Source organism: Mus musculus, chromosome X, assembly GCF_000001635.26.
Source record: "Mus musculus strain C57BL/6J chromosome X, GRCm38.p6 C57BL/6J".
Lineage (NCBI taxonomy): Eukaryota > Metazoa > Chordata > Mammalia > Rodentia > Muridae > Mus > Mus musculus.
The window spans coordinates 95,113,970-95,141,498 of NC_000086.7; the positions used below are offsets into that span (position 1 = coordinate 95,113,970).

Consider the following 27,529-nt stretch of genomic DNA (forward strand, 5'->3'; position numbering starts at 1 on the left):
TATTAATCAATATATGACAGTACTATATTGTTCATATATTAATCAATATAACACTTAGCATTCTTGTCTGGCACAAAGACAATCAGCATAGTGTACAGAGTCAGGAAGATAACTTACTGCTTGTACCCCAAGGGAAAGATAATTTGCTAATTAAATAAAAAGCATCATAAGAAAGCTGTTAACAAATTGTTTTCCTTTTCTAACATACACATAATTAGAAGTAATAATCTACAATAAAACAATGAAAATTTTGGTTACATTAGAAATAGAGGGGAGAGGGATGGCAAGAAGAGTAAAGACCCTCGCAAGAACTTTTATTTGCACTCATAACTGCACACCAACACACTAAGAGAGAGTTTGTCCACTGAGATTTCCTGTACCACAACACACCCATGACATTAACCATATCTTTCCAATGCATCCTATTTATTCTCACTATCACTTCTTTGTATATTCTACTCTTTTCTGTCATTCTTTTTTGTTCCCTAGCTTTTATTTTTCATTGGATATTTATTCAATATATTCTGATCAAGGCTTTCCTTCCCATCTCCTCCTATATCCTAAATTGAATTTACGTCTCTTCTAAAAATCCTCTTACATTGACTTTAAAACTACCCACCATGGCATGGGTTTGAATATGAAATGTTTCTCACAGTCTTGTGTGCTAAATGTTTAGTTCCCAGTTGGCAAAACTATTTTGAGAAGTGGTTGCATTTTTAAGAAGTAATGCCTCACAGAAGAAATAGGTCACTGAAAGCTATGCTTTTAAAGGTTATAACTGTCCCCAGTCCCCTCTCTGATCTACCCGCTTCATGGTCACCACAGGATAAGTAAAGAGCAGCCCACAAAATGGGTGAATATGTTTGCCAGCTATGTATCTAATAACTAGAAATAGATCTGCAATACGACCTAATTAAGCCACTCCTAGGCAAGTATCCAAAGAACTTTATATCTTACTATAAAAATTCTTGCACATCCATGTTCACTGTTATTTTATTCACAATGACTAGGAAATGGAATTAAAAATAGATGAATACCAACTGTTGAATATATAATGAACATGAAATACCTATAAAAAGTGGAACATTACTCAGTCATGAGGAAAAATTAAGTCATAAAATTAAGTGGATAAAACTGGAAAAATTACTTATTGAGGTCAGCCAGGCCCCAAAAGACTAATGTGCAGCTATCTGTCCTATGTGAGTACTAGCTTCAAAACTTGTGTTTTGTGTGTTTAGCTTCAAGTACACAGGGTAGTTATGAATCCGAGTACACAGGGCAGTTATGAAACTTGCAATGAATGAAGGAATAAATATTAGGAAGGGAGTATGAATTATAGGTGAGCTGAAAGTAGAGCATGGGCATACATAGGGCAGAAGCTCAAACAGGTGGTAGAGAAATAGGGAAACTCGAAGAAAAGGGAAGAGCTAACCAAAATGAACATTCTTTGTGGAAACCTATGACCTTGCAATCCAAGTAGAAAGCACAATAGAAGCACTTTGTAGAACACATGTGATTTCAAAGATGTAAAGATTTAAATGGGGCTGGGGGCAGAGAATGAGGAAAATGAAGGACAAGTAGGAGTTAACCAAAACTAAAGATGTATGAAGAAGCCTTATGAAACCCCACTAGTATAAGCTAACTAAAACATAATTTTTAAAAGAAAATGAGTTTGAACATAAGTGTTCCATGTGGGAGAATAATGCTGCTCTCAGAAGATGTAAGTTAGTAAGTAAAAATCTCAGTGTCAAGCACAGGTCACCTCCATATGAATTATTGGTCAAGGAGGCCCCAGCGATTCTCAAAACAAAACAGTCTATTTGTATTGCCCTTGGTTGCCTATCATAAATAAATGGCTAACATCCTATTGCTGAAAATAACATACACTCCAGTTGCAGGACATCAAGAAACTTTCTCCCTTATAGCTAGGTTTCATAATGGTGGAAAGTGTTATGAAGGCTGCTGGGGAAGAAAGGAGATCGATGGTTTTGATCAATGCTGCATGTTGCATGCTACAATAATGATCTTCCAGGCAAGATGCACACACTGACGCCATAGTGGCAAAATAGCTTAATTGGGTAACCAACCACTTTCTTAATTGGATTTGAGCATGCTCCACAGGGAATCATTTGTGCCTGGCACTGTAAACATGGTGAAAATTCATGGCTAGAGAATTTATAGGCTGTAGGCCAGAACTGATTAATAGCTTATTAGATGGCCATGTTGTAAAAATCCTCTACAATGTTTGTTATTATATCCATAGATTTGTGCTATTTTCAACCTTGGTCATAGAAGCTTCTGATTGTGGAGTGGTTAATGAAGAGACTCAAACTCTTCAAAATGCTGTATGTTCAGCCACAGATGGGACATCTACATTACCACTCCCACCACACACTCCAAGGCTCAGGAGATATCACAGAAGAGGGGCTGGAGAGGATATAAGAGCTGGAGAATGGGAAGAATTCAGCAAAAGGCTAGCCTGAGTTTACCACATACCTGTTATACACAGGAACTCATAGCAGCTCTGTTTACACACACAAGCTCAACAAAATTAAAAATTCCAGGATGGAGGGGGAGGGGCGTGCAATGCCCTATCAATAACAGTTGATAACTGCTAAGAGAAGGGAAAGTCACTTCTCTTCGGTGTGGGCAGAGTCATTTGAAGGTTGTCTATGCCTCACTGGCTGACTCCACACACATGCACATTTGGGCACCATTAACTGGAGTTAGGAGGTTATATAAAAAAAGACACTACTTTAGGAGAGATAGAAGATATGTCATGAAGGGTGTGGTGGAGGTTGGAGAGAGAGTGAGGCATGGATGAACATGACCAAGATACACTATAAATATATAAAAATATAGAAGGTTTCTATTTAAGCTATCAAATTTGAATACACTAAGTCCTGCCCTGTTTGTTGCTATGATGAAATCTATTTTTTTATGCTGAAAATCAATCTAACCCAAGTTACTCATCTTCTAGAAAATAGGCACTTTTTGACTGAGATTCAGAAAAAAAATTCTTAAAACACAACTTTGGATGATGACTTAGTGAAGCACTGGCTTTGAATCCTTGAATTCTCATCTTAGGAATCCTTGTCATGAGATAGGACATCATTACCTCTAGCCTGGGCTACAAATCTGCCCTTGCTAGTGGTATAAGGAATTGCTTAGAAACTAGTAGTTATGAAGATAGTTTTTAAAATATGACAGATTTAAAGAAAGTAGGAAAGCAATTACAAAAATACTTCCTTAAACCCTCCACTGACTATATAGAACAAGTTTTTCTCAGATGCTACCTCATAATTCTAGAGGCAGATGGTGTCAGCCTAAGGGATAATAATAACAACCTCGTGAGGCGTGTTTTGGGCTATGCCATCTATTTGCATAGGTAGGTCCACTAGGGTCTTACTCACTCTCATCTTGCAGAATGCTACAGATATCTCAAATCTGGCTTGTTAATGTCAAGTGTTCTCTTGCAACACTCTCCTTGTATTTTTACCCTTTGGTGTTCTTTATATAGGCTATGGTATTCTCTAATGGCTACCCAAGTCATACGATCCTTCCTCACCCCAACTTGAGCTGAATCACATCTCTTCCCACACTATCCTCTGTATTTTATGTGCTAGCTTTTGTGCAAAAAACTATAGAAGGGCTGGACTAATGGGAAGAATTTATAGGTTTGCTATTTTTAGCTCTGTTCCCTGATACATCTAATCTGTTCTTAGACTCCTATGTACTGCACTTGTCTACAATTTAGTTGCTTACAAATGAGGGTTAAGTGCTAAGGTACTGCTGCAGTAACATTATGTTTCCTTGTAAAAATCAAGTCACCAAAAAGAGCACACTACCCAATTACAGATGCAGCAGGCTCATTAGTCGCAATACTACTATGATTAACTTGAAAGCCTGGCATTATCAGCATGTTCAGACCTTTGGGTAATCCATGTCCTTGTGTAAGTGGCCGAATGAGAAAGAATATAATTTCTGTATGCTGAGGTAACCTTAGCAACATACATGTAGGAGCAGCAAGATGATTCAGATGGAATAACTTATTCAGATGATGAATAAAAACTGAAAGCTCAGAAGCCAGAAGATAGGAGAGGCTTGGAAGATCTGCTCTCAAACTCTAGACACTCGCATACAAAGATACGTTCTTTCTTTCTTTTTTCTTTTTCTTTTTCTTTTTCTTTTTTTTTTTTTCGAGACAGGGTTTCTCTGTGTAGCCCTGGCTGTCCAGGAACTCATTTTGTAGACCAGGCTGGCCTCAGAAATCCGTCTGCCTCTGCCTCCCAAGTGCTGGGATTAAAGGCGCGTGCCACCACTGCACAGCAGATAAATTATTTTTAAGTGGAGGGCATGAACAAGGGAAAATAAACACATTTCTGACATTAGCTTTAAAAGGTTGGTATATCAGCAGTACCATTGTTGAATGATACCTCTATGATAAGACTTTCCTGTCAGTACCTCCTTTGCATAATTTAGTTTCATTCTCATAACAAACGATTCAGATTGGTGCTGTTAATATCATTAGTTTACATATCATTGAAGCACAGAAAACACAAGCTCCCTGCTCAAAGACAAATATTATTAAATGAGAAATGTCTAATTCCAACAAAGAAAAATAATCTCTAGACCCAGTGGTCTTGGCCACATAGGCCCATTTCATGAGTAGAAACTCCAGAAAGGCAATGACATCAAGATGCAGGGAGCTAACTGTCAATAGTTGTGTAAGATTAGAGATAAGATGAATACTTGTAATGCAAAAGGCATTATGAGGGTATGAAGGCCAAACTGCATGGGCCAACTAATTCAGGCCTATTGCATTATCCAATTGAACCAAATCCAACTAAATGAAAAGTTAAGCCAGAACCCACTTTCTTTCTTTTTTTCATATATAAATATTCATTTATTTTTCCAATTAATTTTTATATGTACAATTTTTATTTATTTACATTTCAAATGCTATCCCCTTTCCTGGTTTCCCCTCTACAAACCCCTTATCCCATCCCCCCTTACCCTGCTTCTATGAGGGTGCTCCCTCCCCCACCTACTCAAGAATCTACTTTCTTAAACTAGGCATATGAGCAGTCACAAATAATGAATCAGTACAGAATATGATCACATAACAATACTTGTAGCTTCTCTTAGACAACTCGTAGGAACCAAAGTAAGGTTCATGGGTAATACTGAGGATTTTTATGCTATAAAAAGAAAATTCTGATCAGAATATGTTGGCGCATCGCTATAATCTGAGCAATATTAAGACTGAAACAGGAGGATCATAAGTTTAAGGTCAGCCTCGGTTACATAACTAACATCTCTCAAATAACATACTCCATTTAAATAAAGAAGGAAAAGAAAATATGAACATTCGATCTCCATGCATATTCAGAGGGTCAGAAATATTTGTAAAGGATTATGTACTATCATATAAATAACACTAAATGATCAACCCAAAGTGCTATTGGAGAGTGGTTCAACATAATTCTAATGATCTATAGGATCTTTGATGGGTCACATCCTATCTTGAAGCCTTTATTCCCTCACTTTAGATCTGTAACTGGGATGGCAAAGAGGAGAAATTCAAGGTTTGCATACTAGAGTAAAGGTTAGGTAATCCTCTGTGACAGGGAGAAGCAAAGGCAAGGTAACACTGGTGGACGGAGAGTGGCACATATATGCAATACCCAGATTCCCCAAATGTCTGCAGCAGCTTTCAAACCAACAACTCCAGGCTCTGCACAGTCCACAAGTATCTACATGTTCTTCTCTTTGAAAAGGAAGGGAGGACTATGGATCTGTTTTCTTTGTACTAGGCTTTGTATGTGACAGCTTGTGGTGTCTAGGAAAGATATTGTCACTCCATTATAGTGTGTGTATATGTATATATACATATACAGATATACACATACATATATATGTAAAAATTGTACATACAAAAGTTTAGTTGGAAAAATAAATGAATATTATATATATACATATACATATATATATGGAAGCTTCTACACTAGTTTTCCATATGACTTTTAAACATGTTTTAGTGCTAATTATCCCTCCCCTTACTAAGTCCTCTACCCCTCTGTCTCATTCCGTACCACTGTACTTGCTCCATCCCTCATTCCCACTTTCTAGCACCTGCAACTTACCTCCTCTCTATTGAAAGTTTACCCAATCAGGCCATTCCTGGTTTCCTGATTTATATAGGTATTTCATTTAGACACATATATCTCAAGATTTAAAGCTGGCATCCTCATGTAAGAGACAGAACATTCAGTGTTTCCCTTTCGAGTATGGGCTCACTCAAAAATTTCCAGCTTCATTCATTTACCTATAAATTTCATAATTTCACTTTTTCTTCACAGCAGAAAAAATTCATTGTGTAAATATAAGACATCTAGGCTGTTTCCACCTCCTGGTTATTGTGAATAGAGCAGCAATAAACATGAATATAAACTCTGTAGTAGGATATAAAATCCTTTGGGTTATGCTCAAGAGCGGTATAGCTGGAGCATGTGGTAGATCTATTTTCAGTGTTTTGAAGAACATCCACACTGATTTCCATAGTAGTTGTACCAGTTTGCACTCCCACCATGAGTGAATAAGTGTTTCTTTTCCCCATATTTATGCCAACATCTGTCGTCATTTTGTTCTCCGTGTTGTTGAACTTAGCCATTCTCATTGGGCTACAATAAAAATCTCAAAGTAGTTTCAATTTGGAATACCTTGATACCTAAGGTTATTAAACATTAAACAAAACAATTATGTCTAAGTCACTTGTATTTCTTCTTTTGAGGTCTGTCTGTTTAATTTCATGCTCCAATTACTAATTGGGTTGTTTTCTTGGTGATTAGGGTTTGTTGAGGTATTTTTAGGGGGAATTTGTTTGTTTGTTTAGTTCTTTGTACATTCTAGATACTAACTCTCTGTTAAATGTGTAGGTAACTGTCTAAAGTGACTCTATCTACACTAGCTTTAGCTAACTTCTGCTAATGTTTCACTCAACTCCTTCCCAAGACCCTGCTCTCCATAGTCCAATGAGCAGAACATTCTAATTCTTTCCATATGAATATTTTTGGGTTTGGGAAGATCTATGTTTTACAACATAGAACAAATTATTTAATCAACTAAAGCTTTTGAAGACTTCGTTAACAGAAACTTTTGAAACATTTTCCCTCTGGCCTGCCTATGGTATGATGTAATTGTGATTTTTGGCTGTATAATATATAAAGATAATCTCTATAGGGCTATATAATCCTGCTCTCTTTGGAGTTCAGAGTTCTTTCTGGCATGAGCATGTTTTCGACCACTGGCAAATAAAAAACTTTTAATCTGACCATCACTGAGCGACATTCCCTTGTATCTTTCGTGGGTCAAACATAGTAAAGATTTTTTTCTCAGATCTTTCTCTTTATTTGAGTGATGGTGTCTGTTTTATTTTACTTAGGGTTTAAATTATTGTGATAAAACATCATGACCAAAAAGCAAGTTGAAGAGGAAAGGGTTTATTCAACTTACACTTCTACATTGTTGCTCATTATTGAAAGAAGTCAGGACAAGAACTCAAACAGGGCAGAATCTTGGAGGCAAGCACTAATGCAGAAGCGATGGTTTGCTCCCCATGGCTTGCTCAGGCTGCTTTCTTATAGAATCCAGGACCACCACCAGCCCAGGGAGAAAAAACACCCACAATGAGTTGGTTCTAGCCTGGCTCCTCCAGCTTTTGGGTTCATGTCCACCAACGGATTTTTGTGAGTGATGAGGCAATCTACAGACTCAGAAGGCTCTCCCTGTGGCAAGGACTAGATTGTGGCATGACCTCAGACCTGAGATTTTTTTTTTTCAAGCATCCCCACCCACACAGTATAGGACTCTGGGCTCCAGGCTCTTGTCTTCTCCTTTCCCTAGACCCTACCAGGAACCAACACTCAGTTCCATCTCACTCCCAAGCACACAAGGAGCAAACACTTGAAGGACAGGCTGCTCCCTACCTTTGGACTTACCTAAACAAACCCAAGAGTGCACCCTCGAGGCATCTCACATTCAAGAAGTAACACCATATTCTCCCTGGGAGCTCATCCAAAACCCAAGCAACCCAGGCTTCCTGGGAGCCTCCAAACTATCAGGCTGAGGAGACCTACCTGCCATGCAACCTGTCTGCCAAGCAACAAGCCTCCAGGCCCCTCCGGGTCTTAGCCCAGTGAGTCCCCCTCCAGGGACTCAGATCATTAGCATGACCTCAAGATGCAGTAGCCCTAGAGCTAAACCAGAGCATCAGCAAAGTCAGCTCAGCTTGTCATGTTCACATGCAGTGGACCTGGTGACCACAGACCTGTCCCAAGATGAACTTATAAGATAGTTATTACATAAAACTTGACATTCTTTTTTAATATTTGTTTTTAAAATTCTTAGTCATGTATATTTGTGTGTGGGAGGTGGGTATATGCATGTGAGTTCATGGGCCTGAAGAAGCCAGAAGCATCATGTCCCTGAAGAACTGGAGCTATAGGAAGTTGTGAGCCACATGAAGTGGGTGCTGGGAATCAAACTCAGGTCTCAGAAAATGCGGTACTCTTTAACCAGTGAGCCATTTCTCCACCCACGTAAAATTTTAATTAATTTTTCTTGAAAAATTGGATGATCTTGTTCCTTTGGGCTCCCTACCCTTCCCCACCCCCAACCCCCCACTTCATATCACTTGGAAACTACTCAAAGTCATACTTTTCTGATTTCCAAAGAGACAGGAATTTGCCAGTTGGAAACTTAGCTCTTGAATCAACCTGCTTCATTTGTCAAAATTGCCTGTCTAGTCCTTGTGTGCATGTAAGTTACATGTATGTTAGCCACTTCTGGCAAACACACATCATATACATCATATATATGTGTATATGTGAGAGAGATGTATGTGGTATACGGTATTACGTATGTGCCTGTTAGTATCAGTGTGTGCTTTCTTATGTGTAACTCGTAGAGGCCAGAGGTAGTCATTAGGTGTGTTTCCTCCATTGTTCCAAACTTTCTTTGCTGAAAAGTTCTCTCACTAACCCTGAAGTTCATTGATTCAGTTACTGGACTGGCTGGTCAGTGAGCTTCACAGATCTCCCTGTCTTCCTGGACTCCCCCATTGGCCAAGCACGATAGCCTGGGATTCTGGCTGCATGACACTATGCCCTGGTTTTTATATGAATTCTAGGGATCCAAACTTGGGTCCTCAGGCTTGTACAGCAGGTATTTCCTGAGTCACCTTCCTCGTTTCAGGCAATCCTTCTATGTGACAACCTTCACAGAGGAAAATGAGATACCAAAGAAATTGAGAACTAAAAACAAAGGCATGACAAATGGGGAAAAACAAACAAGGAAAATGTGTACAACTCTAAAATATACCCATTTATTAGGTGTTTGGGCAGACTGAGTTGGACGTGGTACACATGCCTATGTATGGAGGATAGAGAAGAAACTGCCAGAGTCCAGTTGTTTCTCTCCTTTCACCATGTGGCTTCAAGCAATTAAATTTGGGTCATTGGGCATGGCTGTAAGCACCTTTACCAGCTGAGTCAGCTTGCTGGCCAACTATTTACTTTTTGAACAAATCCATGCCTCATGACGCAGACCTCACCACTCACTAATAACAATGTGTTATGTATCCTATATAAAAACAGCCCTAACATATGCTCTCCGCAGGCCATGGCCCAGTGTCAGAACAAAGGTTCCTTTTCTGCACAGCATCAAAGGGAAACAGACTGAATGACTTGAAATTGGTGCCTAGCAGGAGGAAAAATGCTACCACGGGCTACTTAGAAACACAATCACGCATCAGCAGATTGTTCTCACCTCCCAGGGAAATAAGCCCAGGAAAGTAGGTAACGATTTCTACAGCCAGATTCGAGGACTGATATTCAGTATGATCTAATTCAATTCACTTAAGCTGACCAATAAATGAAAAGATACTAAAACCACGTGACTCGATTCTTAAAACAAAAACATCACAAGGGTAAGAAATGTTCATTGCTGAATATATTATGAAGCAGACATGGGATAGATACTACTTTAAATATTTAAGGAATAAACATTGGTATTGTAAGAAATATTAGACTTTCAAGTTATGATTTATGCTCTATCATTAACAGTCAAGGTCTGTAGCTACATTATTCACTCTAAACTTGTGTTATTGAGAAAGTAGTTATTAGTCATGTGTGACTATTATGAATTGAGAGATCTTCTACACATACCTTATTTCCAAAAACTTAATAAAACAACATTATTAATTTTATAGTGGTATTATATAATATTCCATATCTTGAAGATAGTAGAACATTTAATTTCACCTGTAACTTTAACTCTTTCATGTGACTACTAGAAAAATTCAAATTATATCTGTATCTTTTATTACATAGTATATTTTCTAGGAGAAATATAATAACTGATATGTTTAAACACAAGCTACAAAATAAAATCTATCCTTTAATATAGTTCCTCATGTTGTGGTGACAACCAACGGTAAAATTATTTCTTTGGTATTTCATAACTGTAATTGGCTACTGTAAGTATCTGATATGCAGGCTATCTGATCTGCGACCCCAAAGAGGTCAAAACTCACAGATGAAGAACTACTGATCTTGATGTTCTTTTAAAGAAAAATAAAAATCGAATTTTCCAGACCTTATCTTTAAGGAGTCTTATTAAGATAGCTTAAATTTTAGTGGGGATTTCCCTCTTTTTAAATTTGATTCTTTTATTGATAATGAAAAGTAGCAGGTGTCACTATAGCATTTTGATACATACTTTATTCTTATATTCTCTCCTCCTCCAAGCCTCTCTCCTACCCTCCCTGCTCTTCCTGTTTATCCTCATCCTTGGCCTAATAATACTCTTCTCCTCTCATGTCTCATGCATCATGTATTCTATTACCTTATTTTTCTTCTTTTAGCCCCTTAAGGGTACAGAAGTGGATGCTCACAGTTAGCTAATGGATGGATCACAGGGCTCCCAATGGAGGAGCTAGAGAAAGTACCCAGGGAGCTAAAGGGATCTGCAACCCTATAGGTGGAACAACATTATGAACTAACCAGTACCCCGGAGCTCTTGACTCTAGCTGCATATGTATCAAAAGATGGCCTAGTCGGCCATCACTGGAAAGAGAGGCCCATTGGACTTGCAAACTTTATATGCCCCAGTACAGGGGAACGCCAGGGCCAAAAAGGGGGAGTGGGTGGGTAGGGGAGTGGGGGTGGGTGGGTATGGGGGACTTTTGGTATAGCATTGGAAATGTAAATGAGCTAAATACCTAATAAAAAATGGAAAAAAAAATAAAAAAATAAATTTAAAAAAAGAGAGTACTTCTTCACTTATCATGGTCCTTTTTTTTTTTTTTCTTTTAGTTTCATGAACCATACATAACTCCATGTATCTGAGTATGGCTTATTCTACTTAACACACTTTTTTTTCCAGTTCTATCCACCTTCCTGAAAATTACATTCTTCTTCGCAGTTAAATAAAATCACATTGTGTATACACTCTCCTTCCCTTTTCTTTATAGAGTCATCGGTTGATAGACATCAAACCTGTTTTTTTTTAATTTTATAAATAATTCAGCACAATAATAATGTGGATGTGCACATTCTTTGTGGTAGAATTGAGAGTGCTCTGGGTATTATAACTACTCTTCATTGTCAATGTATCAGGATTTAGACTCTCTATGAAAATATACCTTTGGATATGTATATGAGAATGTCTTCAGAAAAGTTTATCTGATGAGAGGAAACCCACCCTGAATGTTAAGTAGCACCACCCCATAGTCTAGGACTGAATAAAGAAAAGAAAGTTACCTTGGCATAAGCATGAATCTTTCTCTGCTTTCTGGGTTGGGACAACAGGCATTTCATATTTCTGCTGCTATGCTGCCATAGTTAGCTTCAGTTTTCAACTTAAACAGACTTACAGTCACCAAAGAGGGGGGAATCTTAACCTAGGATGTTCCCAGATCAAACTGGCCTGTGGCCTTGTTGGTTAGGTATTTTATTAATTGCTAATTGCTATGTGCTGGAGAACCAGCTCACTGTGGGTGGTGGCATCACTAGGTAGTTGGGCCTGAGCCTTATACTTCTAGTATAAGAAGGCAAGCTGACTCTGGATGGTCACTCCTTCAGTCTCTGCTTCACACTTTGTCTCTGTAACTCCCTTCATGGGTATTTTGTTCCCCCTTCTAAGAAGGATCAAAGTATCCACAAAGTATCCTTCTTCTTGAGTTTCATGTTGTTTGTCAATTATATCTTGGGTATTCCGAGCTTCTGGGCTAATGTCCACTAATCAGTGAGTACAAATCATGTGCGTTCTTTTGTGATTGGGTTACCTCACTCAGGATGATATCATCCAGATCTATCCATTTGTCTAAGAATTTCATAAATTCATTGTTTTTTATTAGATATTTTCTTCATTTACATTTCAAATACTATCCCGAAAGTCCCCTATACCCTCCCCCTACTCTGCTCCCCAACCCACCCACTCCCACTTCCTGGCCCTGGCATTTCCCTGCACTGGGGCACATGATCTTCGCAAGACCAAGGGCCTCTCCTCCCATTGATGGCCGACTAGGCCATCCTCTGATACATATGCAACTAGAGACATAGTTCTGGGGAGTACTGGTTATATTGTTGATCCTCCTTTAGGGTTGCAGATCCCTTCAGCTCCTTGGGTACTTTCTCTAGCTCCTTCATTAGGGGCCCTGTGTTCCATCCAATAGATGACTGTGAGCATCCACTTCTGTATTTGCCAGGCACTGCATAGCCTCACAAGAGACAGCTAAATTTGGTTCCTGGCAGCTAAATCTTGTTGGCATATGCAATAGAAATTCATTGTTTTTAATAGCTGAGTAGTACTCCATTGTGTAAATGTACCACATTTTTTGAATCCATTCCTCTGGGGATGCATTCCATATACAGCCACCAAACCCAGACACTATTGTGGATGCTAAAAAGAGCTGGCTGACAGGAGCCTGATATAGTTGTCTCCTGAGAGGCTCTACCAGTGACTGACAAATTCAGAAGTGAATGCTCACAGCCATCCACTGGACTGAGCAGAAGGTCCCCAATGAAGGAGCTAGAGAAGGTACCCAAGGAGCTGAAGGGGTTTGTAGCCCCATAAGATGAACGATATGAATTAACCAGTACCCCCAGAGCTTGCAGGGACTAAACCACTAACCAAAGAAAACACATGGTAGGAATCATGGCTCTAGATGCATATGTAGCAGAGGATGGCCTAGTCGGTCATCAGTGGGATGAGAGGTCCTTGGTCCTGTGAAGGTTTTATGTCCCAGTATAGGGAGGGGAATGCCAGGGCCAGGAAGTGGGAGTGGGTGGGTTGGTAAGCAGCTGGAGGGGGGAGGTGATAGGGGGTTTTTGGAGGGGAAATCAGGAAAGGGGATAACATTTGAAATGTAAATAAAGAAAATATCTAATTTTTTAAAAAGCAAGCTGAACAAGCCATGGGGAGCAGGCTAGTAAGCAGCACACCTTCATGGTCTCTGCTTCAGTTACTGCCTCCAGGTTTCTGCCATGAGCTCATGGGCTCTTGGCCTGTTTTCCCTCAATGATGGCCTAAAACTAATAAGATGAAAATATCCTTCCTAGTTCTCAGTGACTGAGCCATCAACCAAAGAGCATACACAGGCTACACCAAGGGCCCTGGCACATATGTAGCAGATGTGCAGCTCAGTATTCAGGTGGGTCCCACAAAAGCTGGAGTGAGGGGCTGTCCCCAAAGTTGTCCCCTGACTGTGAAATCCATTCCTCTAACTGGGCTGCCTTGTCTGGCCTTAGTGGGAGAGAATGAGCCTAACCCTGCAGAGATTAGATGTACCAGGGTGGGGGAATACCTGGGAGCCACCCCCTCAGAGGAAAGTGTAGGGATGATGGAGGAATTCTATGAGAGGGAACCCAGAGAGGGTCACATTTGGGATGTAAATTAATTAATTAATTAAAAAGAAAGTACCCTCCCTAATGTATTTTAGTCTTGGTGTTTATCACAGCAACAGAAAATGAAAACATATGCTTTTCTTTTCATAATGTAATGTTTCCTTAAACTGTAAGCCAAAGTGAACCACCTCTCCATTTAGTTACTTCCTGTCAGGAATTTGATCAGCCATGAAAGTTAACACAGGTATATAATCAGGATTAGATAGTAGTTCTGTTTCATTTTCAGGAAACATTAATTCTCATTTCAATGGTGACTACACAAGTTTACACTCCCAATCAGCAAAGAGTTCCTCTTCCTCATGTTCTCACTAGCATTTGTATAACTTTTTGTGCACATGCATGCATCTGTACCAACACCCTCTCTCTCTCTCTCTCTCTCTCTCTCTCTCTCTCTCTCTCTCTCTCTCTCTCTCTCTGTGTGTGTGTGTGTGGTTAGCCATTCTGAATGGGGTGAAATGCTATTTCAAAGTGGTTTTATTAATGACTTATACTTTCCTGTTGGTTGAGAATATTGAACATTTGAAAAGTCTTTATTGACTATTTGCATGTCTTCATTAGAAACCTGTTCAGATGATTAGACTATAAACGGATTCAGTGATTTGGAGGGACTGGATATTTTATTTGGATTTTCTGTTTTACTAGTCTGTTTCTTGGGTATTCTACATGAAGTGACTACTGCGGATGTATGCCTGAAATATCACTCCTTTTAGCCTTTGAATTAAAACCATCAGTGCTTGTTCATAGATATTCTCTAAATATTGACCTTGCCATTCATTTCATTAAGTCATCTTGACTTGCTCAATATTCCTCCTTATCCCATGGTCTATTTCCCTGAAAACAAAACACATTAATATTTAAGTGCCATTTAATCAGCCTTTTAAAAGGAGAGGCTGGGCAGCACAGGAGCCACATGCTCTATGTGCATAAAGATTCATACCAGCTCTTATGTCTTGTGGTTATTGATGGGTTCATTTGGAATACCCTAGGGACTGATTTATCAACCACTAAAGATGGATTGGGACACCGATGACATTTCAAAGCATTAATAAAATAGGCAACCTAAGCAGAGAATAAAGGATCAGATATTTCATTAGAAAACACTCAGCACAGAAGGAGACAGAAGACAATTCTATCCATTTCCTTGCTTAAGCCAACACCTAAATCCTATCAATCAATCAACTGTGCTTTATAAATTGATTTCCCCTACAAGAATGGGTTTCTCTTTCAACTAATATGGCCAGCCTTGAAGTGTGGACCTTGGTAGAGTTAGTAAGGTGGTAAAAATGATCACAACTATACTTATGGTAAAATCTAAAACATAGGTAGGCATTTTTCAAGTATTTTATACTTGTATAACTGTGTTAAGTCTTTTCTTAGCATGTATTAGCTCATTATATCCTTAGGAAAAAGTCTGCTGTGTGACCCCTATGTTGCAGTTGAAAATCTTGCCAAAAAAAGTAACAAAAATTAAAAACATATTGGTAGGAACTAAATTGCAATCCAAGATCTTAACTCCAATGCTTTGCTCCTTCCTTCAAATTACACCCAGGGATCCCATCCTCTCAGAGTAGGGAAGGGGACTGTGAGAGAGGACAGTGTTTACATGTAAATAAAAAGTCCTTTGCTCTCCAAAAGTCAATGCCCCTCTAACCTTTTGTTTGGGGCCCAGGACACTTAAGTCTTACATTGCAGAAGAAACCAACAAGAAGATGGTGATACAGCTTAGTTGGTAGAGCACTTGCCTGGCATGTATGAGGCTCTGTATACCTCAGTACTGAAAAACTTAAAGATCTTCGATTATATACATGTATGAAATTCTCAAAGAACTTCTTTTCTTTAAAAAAATATATAAAAGGAAAGAAGGACAATCCAGAAGGAACTAACAAAAGGTGATAGGCAAGGGTGGCCATTAAATACACCCTCATGAGCTTTGGGTACTTGCCTTGCCATAAAGAAATTCTCATTGTCTCTCATTCACTGTGATATCCCCTGGCCAGAAAAAGATTGCCAGGACCAGTTTGCAGATGGGAAAAACTGGCCTTTCCAATAATCGAAGAACAAATTTAAAATAACAACCTCAAGAAAAGACAAGAACTGAGACACATGGCCAGTGAAAATTTCCCACAGCAACCTGCTAAAAGGTGACCTATTGAAAACAGAGACCTCACAGGAACATCATCCTTCGTGTGCCCAGTTCTTTAAGGTAAAGCATCAAACCATCCAAAGCCTTCCAAATCTTTCCAGTCTTCCTGTTCCCATCCACAGTGCATCTTATATCCCAGCCATTAGACTTTGTTACAAGGAGTAATACCTGTGATGAGTAATCTCTGCCCCTGAAGAACAGGCAGTACATATTCTGTCATTAATAGCTGAAGACTATGACAGTACATAATAGTTCATATTTTCTTCTAGGAGAGAAAAAAAAAGCAAAGAAGTATAGTTGATATAAGGAAAAAGAAGAGAGCAAAAAATGAAGAGTGGAAGAGATAAGAAGGATCTAGAAAGAAGGATAAAAAGGGGAATATAGAAAATAAAGTAGATGTGGAAAAAAGGAAACGAAAGGCAAGAAAAATATTTATACCCATAGAGTTGAAAAAAAAAAAACCACCTCAAAACCCAAGTTAAATCTAGAAAGGAAAGACTGGACAAAGGAAGTGACTTATAAAAAAGTGTGCAACAGACAATCCAACTAAAATAAAGAAGAGATAAAAGAAAAGTCTAAAGGTTAGAAAAGCAGAGCTTTAAAGAAAGGGGTAGGAGTGAAGCAAAAGAGACAGAGAGGGGGAAAGAAAAAGAAATGAAAAGATAAAAGAAAACCCATCAAGAGAGGAATGAGCAGAACAAGATTGCATGTAGGGAAAGCCAAGGAGAAAAGAGCAGAGTGACGGTTGACACTCACCCTCACAAAGCTGGCAGGAAACCATCCCTCCTCATCGTCGATCTGGCCCCACCACCAATCCTTGTTGGAAGCATCCAAGACTTTGATGACGTCGCCAGCCTTAAATGCCAACTCCCGGTTGGCCATGGTGACGTGATCCCATACTGCCTCAGCACTAACGATGGAATCTCCAGTGATCAGCTTAGGAGACAAAATGAGAATGTGTTCAGTCCATACATCTGACTGGTCTACTTAAGCACTTCTTCACACAAATCTACTATCTAATGGTAAAGCTTACATGTTTCAGTGGTAAGAGGTGGTGATGAAGGGAAAATGACACAAACATGCATGCTATATTGGACTACAAGACAAACAATGCTTTTGGTTCTCTATTAGCAAGTATATAGAATAATCCAGAATATGGACAAAGAATCATGCTCTTAACTATTTTCATGAACTCCTCTTCCCAAAATGAAAACAAACAAATAAACAAAGCTCTATTGTCTCTTCTTGGTGCTTTATACCAGTCCTGGATATTTAATGTAGAAAGGCTGGTCCAGCATCAATGGCTAAAATGAAGCACAGGCATATTTGTTTTCAACTCTTTGTGCTCCTTTCCCTTTCTCCTCCTTCTGAAACTGATCAATTGAGAGTTGGCAGTATATTATTTAGTTCTCACCATCACATCCCATGTGGTAAGAGTATGTGATGTGTTATGCCTGATAAACTCAAGTCTGCAAATATACACTGGGAATTTGCTCAACTATCCTGTGGCATATATAGGGAATCTATCTGCTTCATTTGATAGATTATAAAAAATTTTGATAATAAAGAGGTTAAACCAGAACCTGAAGCTCACTTACTAAGGCAGAGGGTGTACATAGTCCTTAATTTTAACCTGGGTCATTCAATTTCATGATAATTGGGAAAGGGCTCCACACAACAGAAATCAAACATCCAGTCCATTACCACATACACATGAACAAAACCACATATAGCCATGACACTCATTTAAGCACATATAGATAATGATGGAGTGAGAGGTAGATTGTCTCTCTCTAGCTACTGACCACTGTGTTATATCTTCATTTGTTTTTCCCCCTGAACTCTTCTACCTTGTAACTACTGGTCATCCCAGCATTTGTTAAAACACATTTTGGAATTAGAGAACATATGGTCTGCCTGGCAAGGACATTCAAACACTCTCACTCTCTCTGTGTACTGAGTTACTGAACATGTCATTTATAAATAAGCTTTCTCATGAGCCTATTTGAGGAAGAAAATATCTGCGTAAGAAAATCATAGTTCCATAAGACCAAAGATAAAACATTTCAAAGATAACAGGCACTAATGTGTGGAATATATACCCTTTCCAAAACAGACCTGTCATATAACATGCCGTCCAGAGAATTAATGCTACAGTCTTCTTAGGAAATGAATATGCAGAACATTACACACATATGAATGTGTAGATATGAATATACACTGAGCTTCTGTCTTGGTTAAGGTAGGTATACTGCCCCCTTAGGTCCTGCATAAGACACACTTCTTGGTTCAGGATTTTAACCTCTATGTTCTTCACAAAAATTAAGGCACAAGAAAAGTTCAGTACAGACATTCCAGCAGGACCTTTTACAACGTACTTCAAATGATTTGTGTTTTACTATTTGCAACCTGTTTTCTCACCCATATCACATAATCTGTACTAAATGAGCTGTGTTTCATTATTGCCCATATTTTAAAGATGAGAAAAACTGAGGTCCAGGGAAGTAAACTTGTTTTTCAGCCAGTAACAATGAATAAATTACAGAAATAGGTCTTTAGACCTAGGAACCATCGAATCATACTACTAATATGGGCTCACTTATACAGAATGCTATCAGTTATTATAAATTAGATTGTCTTAAAGACTGCTCAGGAAAGAGTTTTTTTATTAATTAGGTATTTTCTTCATTTACATTTCCAATGCTTCCCCATAAGTCCCCCAAGCCCTCCCCCAACTCCCCTCCCCACCCACTCTCACTTCTTGGCCCTGGCGTTCCCCTGTACTAAGGCATATAAAGTTTGCAAGTCCAATGGGCCTCTAGGAAAGATTTTAATCTGCTACCTAAAGAGATTCCTTTTTATGCTGATCTTGCTTTCTTCCAAAGAAAATAATCAATGTTTGCTGGTTCTGGTCTCAGTGGAGAAAGAAAATTGCTAGTCATTGGTTGCTATGGTTTGAATGTGGCATGCCCCACAAAGGCGCATGTGTTTGAAAACTTGATCTCAGCTGGTGGTGCTGTTTTAAGGAATTTATGGAACCTTTGGGACATTGAACCTAGATGGAGGATGTTCCTGGAGGCAGACCAGGGAAATTAAACCCAACTCTAATAAGAGCCCAAGCTCTCTACTTCCTGATCTGCTAAGATATGACCAAACTCTTACATGCTCCTGCTGCTACAGAAAGAGCTAACACAGCCTCCATGCATTCCTTGCCAAGAGAGACTATACCCTTTAAAAACATAAACCAAAATAAATTTCTCCCTTACTTTGTTTCTGTAAAGTATTCTGTCAAAGTGAAGTGAAAAGTAGTCTCAACAACAACAACAACAACAACATACTTATAGATAAGTTTCCCTCTCTCTTCAAAGATGGGTCCCAACTGAATGTTGTAAAATTGGCTTAATAATCCCAGACAGACCAAGCCTAGACGATCATTCGGGTTTATAGTTCGAACTACATTTCCAGCGTTTGATTAAGTGTCAAGAGTTTGTTAGCTTTGAATACTGACCCTCTGTTCAGGACACCATCTATAAAAACAAAATTCAAATGCAGATATAGCCTTTCCTTAGAGAATCTACTTTTAACTTGTAAGCTATGCGATGTAGTTCTACACTCCTACTTGCTGCATAAGCTATAAAACACTGAGCCAAGAACTAGCTGTTGTGTGTGCAGAGGTGTGATGAAGATAATGAATCCAGAGGGGCTTGAAGTTATATGTGGCTGCAGTGCTCATTCACCATAAATACCTGTCAGAGGAAATGAATGCTCTTCTCCCATTTTCTAGGTAAAAGTAAATTAAATAAATAAAAGTAAATTAAATTTTGGCTAAAATTGGTTATGTGTATTCCTTTTCTGTATAGAATTAAATTTTAATTTGCTATAAGGTTTTCATACATATATATACTTTACACATTCATTTCTCATTCAGCATGTATTCAATGGCCTACTATGTGCATACATCTGTTCACTGAGATTATTCCCCTCAAACAACATAAAAACCTACCTTTTATTCTGGATTTTGCTACTTCATAAAGTAGCAGTGAAGATATGAGGTGAAAAATGGAAAAGTTAAAGGAACAAACCCAAATGGAGCTGTCAGTATGCAATAGAGATACGGAAGAGCACAATATTACAAAAGCCAAATGCAAAAGACTCCAACCATGCAACACTGGACTTCAGTTTCTTCATCTATGAAACAGGATAATATCTGCTTCACAGGCAAGATTACAGAGAGGGTGAATCAGCATGATGGCTATATAACACCTATAATGCCTTAGATTTAATAGCCTAGTATAAGACTTGATTGGTAGGAGGTACTATACAGTTATTTGTCTCCAGGAAAGGTTTTATGGAGCACTGAAGTATAGAAAAGATAGTAACATAGGCTAAAGGAAATATAAGGGTATCTGAGGCTGAAGAATGAGGTTAAACAAACAAGAGGTATATGTAAAGTGACTTGAATTTAGTTTGAAGGAAATGTGGGCAAAGTTGATTTTCAGGAGAGGATATCAATCTTAAGTGTGGTTATTAAAACATACGCTATATGAGGAAACAATGAAAATGTTAAAGGAAAAGGTTTGATGACAAATATGCTTGTAAATGTGTTAAAATAGAGGATAGTTAAGTGGATATATAAATATGTTAGAATTTCAAGACAAGTCAGAGAAACAGAGACAGAAAGTTCTGGAAGTTAGAAGAAAATGTCGAAACCAAGAAATCTTGTCTCAGAGGATAGAATTATGAGAAAATCCATAAACCTCAAAAATTAATAACAAAGGGACATGTGGACTCGAAGAACAGCCAGAGAAATAAACTGAAATAAAGTTGGCAGTAGATCCTTATAAAGAAAGCCAAGAAAAGTCATTTGGGAGTGGCTCTACCACAAATTCCATTCTCCATTCTCCTTTTGCTACATGCTTCGTTTCCCACCAAAAAAAATCCTAATTCCCAATTGCTTCTACTCCTGGAATCTCAACATAAAGCTGAGAGATGGTGCTTAGTTACTATATTATGGAACACAAATCTTTCTAGGCCACAGGATAATACTCCTGTGAGATCTAACAAAATAACTTCCAATTCCCAGAGCACGATGGATGCAGCACCAAACATATACTAGTTCTTCTTCAGATTTACCAGTAAGTGGGGCACACAGTGCTTCTAGTATCCACACTAATGATGTTCTTGCATATGAATAAAAGGATGAAGAGAGCTTATTTTAATCCAGTAGGTCTGAACTGGGGCTTAAAGGAAGTTCTTTGTGATCCCGACACTGCTGATCCCTGAAGGACCAAGCAAACTTCTGTCATCTAGGAGCTGTTCTTTTATCTTCTGATGCCTCTTTCTTCCCCAGACACCCCTATGCTACTATGGGGTTTGGCTGCCTCCAATGTTCCCTGCATTTCCACAAAGCTTTCATTAGCAGTTGTATGTCTGAGAATATGTATGGTTGTGTAAAAGGTGTGCCCAATGTTAAGTTGCAATGACAAGGGATAAAACACCCTAGGATCACAGCCCTCACTCAGTTTTCAAGAACTTTATCACTTGCTTTATTCTTCTCATTCTTCCCCTCCAGCTGAAAAATATACTCCCCCAAAATAGATATTTAATCAGCCTGACTGGCTAGCAGAATATTAAAGTTTACTATCAAGAAGAATACATTTAAAAATGAACTACTGAGGCTGGAGAGATGGCTCAACAGTTAAGAACACTGGATGCTTTTCCATATCTAAATTTGCTTCCCAGGACCCACATGGAGGTTCACAACTATCTATAAAACTAGTTTGAGGGGGAATCCAATGCTTTCCTGTTACCTTCACAGGCACCAGGCATGTATATACATACTTATATGCAGGTAAAAGACCCATGCACATAAGACAAAATATTTGTTTTTAATTTAAACATAAACCACAGTATGTTGTAAAGAATAACAAATGTTCCAACTGTTGTTATGGTAACTGAGCAAGCTCTGCCTTCTAGAAATATACACAGCAGGAAAAGGAAGGCTATCAAGAGAGGGTATGAGGAGGCCGGGCGTGGTGACGCATGCCTTTAATCCCAGCACTTGGGAGGCAGAGGCAGGCGGATTTCTGAGTTCGAGGCCAGCCTGGTCTACAAAGTGAGTTCCAGGACAGCCAGGGCTACACAGAGAAACCCTGTCTCAAAAAAAAAAAAAAGAGGGTATGAGGTTTCTTCTGTCCCTTTCTCCTCAGATGGCCCCTTTTCTCAATGGCTAAGCATGAACAAGGGCCAAGTTCCATTTCCTGTTCCCCTGTAAGTATATCTAAAGCTGTGGTCTTATGTTCTTTTAGAGTAGACAAGTTATACCTTTAAAACAGCTTTGTAAATAGACTCTTCACTATTTAGCCAAAAGTGCTTAAAGGACAACCATCATGCATTTTCTGACAAATTATAACTCAGGCTGCTGCAACAACAGCTAATCACGGAATCTCTCTCTCTCTCTCTCACTCTCTCTCTCTCCCTCTGTGTGTGTGTGTTTGTGTGTGTGTGTGTGTGTGTGTGTGTGTGTGTGTGTACGTGTGTACAGGTGCATCTTATTTTACTTTTTTATTTGTCTAGGATAGTGTATGCACATGTGCAGGGTGTCTGCAGAGACCAAAAGAGGGTGCTGAATCACCTGGTGCTGGAGCTACTTGTGGTTGTGAGCCACCCCACAGAGATGCTGGGAGCCTAACTCCTGCTCTCTGTAAGAGAAGTGTGAGCTTTTAGCTGGTGAGCCATCTCCCCAGACTGTGCACCTTATTTTGACATAGGATCTCTCAGGAAATAGGGAGCTCACAAACTTAGTTCGACTGGCTAGCTAGCAAGGCTTGGGGACCTTCACAGTCATAAGAATGAAATAACAAGTGTGTGGCACAAAGCCCAATCTTTAGCACGGGTACAAGCATCTGAACTCAGTTCTTCATATTTACATGGTAAGAACTTTGTGAACTGAGCCATCTACCTAGCCCCCTGTCTAAATGTTTCCATCAGTCCAATGACACACTGAAACTAAATATGATCCCTCAGTTCCCTCAGTTTGGGCATTCTGTTGAAATGAATACTTTAGATTTGCAAGAGACAAAGGACAATGATTTCATTTTTGCAGTTTACTTCTCCTTTCCCTTCCTTTGTGCTTAAAGAATGTTTTGAAGGTCCATTGCTGAGGAAAATGAGAACCCATGCAAGGGACTGGCTGGCAATACATTAAAGCATAGCCTACTGCCTGCATTTTCCCAGATTGTTTGGGAAAACTGAGGGATGGGTTTTACACTTTAGTTGTTGGCTGCTCCATTAAAAACAAATCAATAGATATTTTGGGTTTTGTTCTCTAGGTCCCCAGAGAAATCATCCTTTATCATGACATTAGCCTGCCATACGCCTCCAGTTCTATCTTTGCAAATGCCTGTTGTCACTTCCAATGAAATGTAAAATGTGTCATATTCCTTTTCTTCTTAAGTTTTCCTAATTTACAAAATTCTATTGAACGTCCTTCTTTCTTCCTTGTATATCCCTCTCAGATATGGGATTATTCTTCACTTCCATTACCCCTTCTTAGACCTGGCCCTCATTACCTCAAGCTGTCTCCTAATTAGTTTTCCACCTCCCACATGCTTCTCTCCTCTTCTGGCTACTATAAGGAGTAGATTGATGTATTTTCAGTTTTCCTTGCTGCTAACATTCTTTGTGCTCATAAAGATTTGAGTAACTCCCCGCCATCAATCTATATAAGTTAGTCCCATTTCTGAATCTAATCCTTGCCTCTAACTGAGCAAAGACCTTCTTTTTTTCTTTTTCTTCTTGTGGTACTGATGATTAAACCCAGGATTTTACACATACTAAACAAGTGAGCTATAATCTCAGACTGGATTGCCAAGTTGAATATTGTAGGAAGGTAACAATCCTACACTCGTACTTCTGATGCAGCCATACTCTACAGCCAGGCTGCTTCTCTCTGTGTGATCTTGGGTCACCAGCCCTTTAATCCTTTCACTTATAACTCCAACCAGTGTCTTCTCTCACTCTGTCTCTTTTACTAATTTCTACTTAGGATAAGGCGAAAGTAACAACTAGGGGAAGTTAAAGTAGTCAAGCAGAGTGTTATTCTACAAATAACATCACTGGTGCACTGGCTATGAAGCATCTGCTTAATCTACAACAAAGAGTATTGGTAACCTCTTTCTAAAACTTCTGTGATGCACATGCATCCTAAAACCAGGCAAGCTCTGAAATGGATCAGAGTCGGCATCTCCCTCGTGTTGTAAACCACAATGTTGCCAAATAATCTGTTTATACAATATGAATCTATATGGCTTACAGGCTTGTTAAAGTTACTTGGTTTCTACAAATTTTTTCACTTTATACTAGATTTTATTACAGATCAACATATGTATCTTGTGGTTATCAGAGAAAGAAATAGAGATAAAAGGTAAGAAAAAGCCCTTTTTTTTTAATGTAGGAAACAATGACAACGGCTCCTTTTTCTTATCTCTAGGACATTAAGACCTGCTTGCTTCCAACTTCAATCTGGTTGTTGCTAGAGGCAAGCTGGAAGAACTCAAACAGTGCCAAGTCACTTAGGTAACCTAAAATGATCTTAAAATCCATATTCGAATTCTAATTTTTCCCCCCTTGGGTTACTATGAATAGTCTTGAAGGCTTCAGTTTTTTCCCAGTCTGTGATTTGAAGTTCAGTCTTGGAGTTTCCTGGCTAGAAAGCCCATAGGCTTCCAGAAGGGTAGGAGGAGGGGGCTAGAACTGCATGAAGAATTTGTCCTCTGTACCACCCACATGATAGCTCTATAATCATCAACACCACAGCCAGAGGGTGGGTGGGCAAGGCAAAGAGAAGGAGAAGTCATTTTTCATCCATTTTGACAGATGTCGTGTTAAAATCTTGCTGGGGAAAAAAAAGAGGATTTGTGGATGCGGGTAGGAAACGGGAAAAGCCAGGTTGGAACAGAAACTAATGGATCTAATATCCAAATGTGACCATCTGGCTAAGGTGGCTAGAACGAGAACATCATTTATCCACTATAGTAGTGCTCCTAAATCTAGAGAACAGAGGGAAAACATACATCTTTCCACTTAAATCACCTTCAAGTATACTTGATAGGACCTAAGACAAAAGTTTACAAAAGTTCCTGAGTTAGTGTTCATTTCCAAAGACAATGTGTCTCCTGGGCAATGAAGAATCTGCATTTAAACAGTCCATCAGAAAGTAAAAGGTGGTTTCCAGTGATTTCCCTCTACCTATAGACTCAGAAGAAAAGAAATCCAACGTGGACCAAAGCACCTAGTCCTTGTCAACAGTCTTTCATGCCCAATAGACCTTGTTTCTCCAGTGAAAGTCTAGTAGTCCTGGGTTTCCAGCAAGTATACAGTAAATAGTAGGTGACAGAGGGGCTGAAGCATTCAGTGAGCAATGGCTGTGTCAGGCCTCTGGTACTCAAACTGGCTGATCTGGCTTCCCCTCAAATTTTGTTAAAGATTTAGAGAGCTACATTATCAAAACCTAGACTTCAAGAGAATATGAGAGAATCAAAATCAAGCCTACTCCCAGGGCACTAAAGAGATAGCACCAGGTCTAAGGCTGCAAAAAAAGGTGGTTGTGCTTAAAACAAAGTACTTCAAGTAGGTCAATCAAGCTTATATAAGGCAGCATCTGCTTGTCTGGACTAGGTAGAGGATGTCAGAGTAGTGAAGACAGGGGAAACAGGGCCACTGATTAAGGTACAAAGCATCTAATAAGTTTCTGGGGCTCAAACTTGTCTCTTTGACTTTGGGGCTCAAGAGCCTAAAAGCAGTGAGGCCACATACAAGTGATTACAATAGAAAAACTGAAGAACTAATTCAGACTTCTTTGACACAAAAGAAAATGAAGGCTCCAATGAGAAAATGTTCCTATGGTGTCAATCCAGTTAACAGCAGAGTTAACATTAAAAACTAAGCATGAATCTTAAGGAAAAAAAATGTCTGGCATTTATTTTTGTTCTATATACCTCTGGTTTTTTTTTTAACAGAGTTAAGTGCTTTAACTATATGTAATTAATCATAGATCAATGTGTTTCATTACTATAATTTTACAATCTATATGTGTTCTGTACCATCATATTGTAAATTGCAAATGTACACAATAAAATTTATTTTTAAAAAAGAATGGAAGGAAAAAGAAGAGGCTTTAAGGGATTAGGGGCATTTAAGAGAGAGAGAGAGAGGGCGCAAGTAGTAAATACAAGGGGCATGAAAGCATGAAAGCAAAAGAGGAGCCATGGGAGGGCAGTGGGAATCAGCAAAAGAGGCGCCCAGAGCCTGAGAAGGGACTCAGGGACGGGACAAATAAGAATAAATTATGAAAATGCATAACAAAAAAATCAAACACATTTTCAAAATTTTAAAAGGCAAGAACATACTTAGCCTGATAACTAAATACTACATATACTCCAGAAAATCTCCAAACCAATATAATTGTAAAACCAATAAGATTAAACAATTCATATAGCAAGAATTTCTAGATTTGCCCTCACTGGCACAGTCTCCCACTCTACTCTGCTCACCCCTCAGCTGCTTTCTAGGAACCCTGACCCCATCCTGGCCCCTCTCCTCCACTCTTTGGAGTTCATTAGCTCATAGGTCTCTTCCTGCCAAACACCCTTTGGAAAGCCACCTGAACATTCCAGCATAGTCCTGCCCACTTTGTTCACCATGACAGCTTTCCTACGCCTCTCTTTGGAACTGGTCAGATTCTAGACTGCTCCCAACAGAGACCCGCTAGTCTACCCAGTAGCATTGAGATGGGGGTAACCCACTTGTGTTCCCTGGCACACTCCTAGTTGCACACCTGTTGCTTACCAGAAATCATAACCTCCTCTGGCTCCTCTCCCCCTCTTTGGGACTGGACAGATCATGTACCCGGTCCTACCAGGGTCTTTCTAACCCTCTCACATGGGAGACACATATAAGCTATACATGTTCCTCAAAACAAGCACCCCATTCTGGTCAACCTATGACAGGGGGTTTGGGGGGAAATGTTCTACAATGAGAATTACCTAGACGAACCCCAGGACACAGAACTTAAAAGGATGGTCATTTTAAAAAGACCCAAATCAAAAGCTCAGCAAACTTAAGGAGAAAAAGTTCAAAGAGAATAAATATCTGATCAGTACCCAAGAAAACACAAACACAAGTCTGAATGAAATGGTAAAGACAATCCAAAATGGAAAAGCAAATTCAACAAAGAGATAGAAATGTTGAAGAGAAATTGATTCAGAAATTATGGTAGAATTGAAAAACTCAATAATAAAATTTGAAAACTCATAGAAAATCCCTAATAATAAAATGGATCAAGGATGATATGAGGATAAAATAGAGCAATTAGACCATAAAGCAAAAATCATATAAAATTATACACACACACACACAC

General features: G+C 39.0%; 1 protein-coding gene across 14 annotated transcripts in view; it reads right to left on the reverse strand.

The window, feature by feature from the left end:
• Arhgef9 (CDC42 guanine nucleotide exchange factor (GEF) 9) overlaps positions 1-27,529 on the reverse strand; it is a 147,924-nt gene that overhangs the window by 65,040 nt on the left and 55,355 nt on the right. For all 14 annotated transcript variants that reach the window (XM_006527992.4, XM_030251325.1, XM_017318477.1 and 11 more), the window contains one exon: positions 16,867-17,046. In XM_006527992.4, coding sequence (XP_006528055.1) covers positions 16,867-17,046 — 180 coding nt within the window. The remainder of the gene's footprint in view (positions 1-16,866; positions 17,047-27,529) is intronic.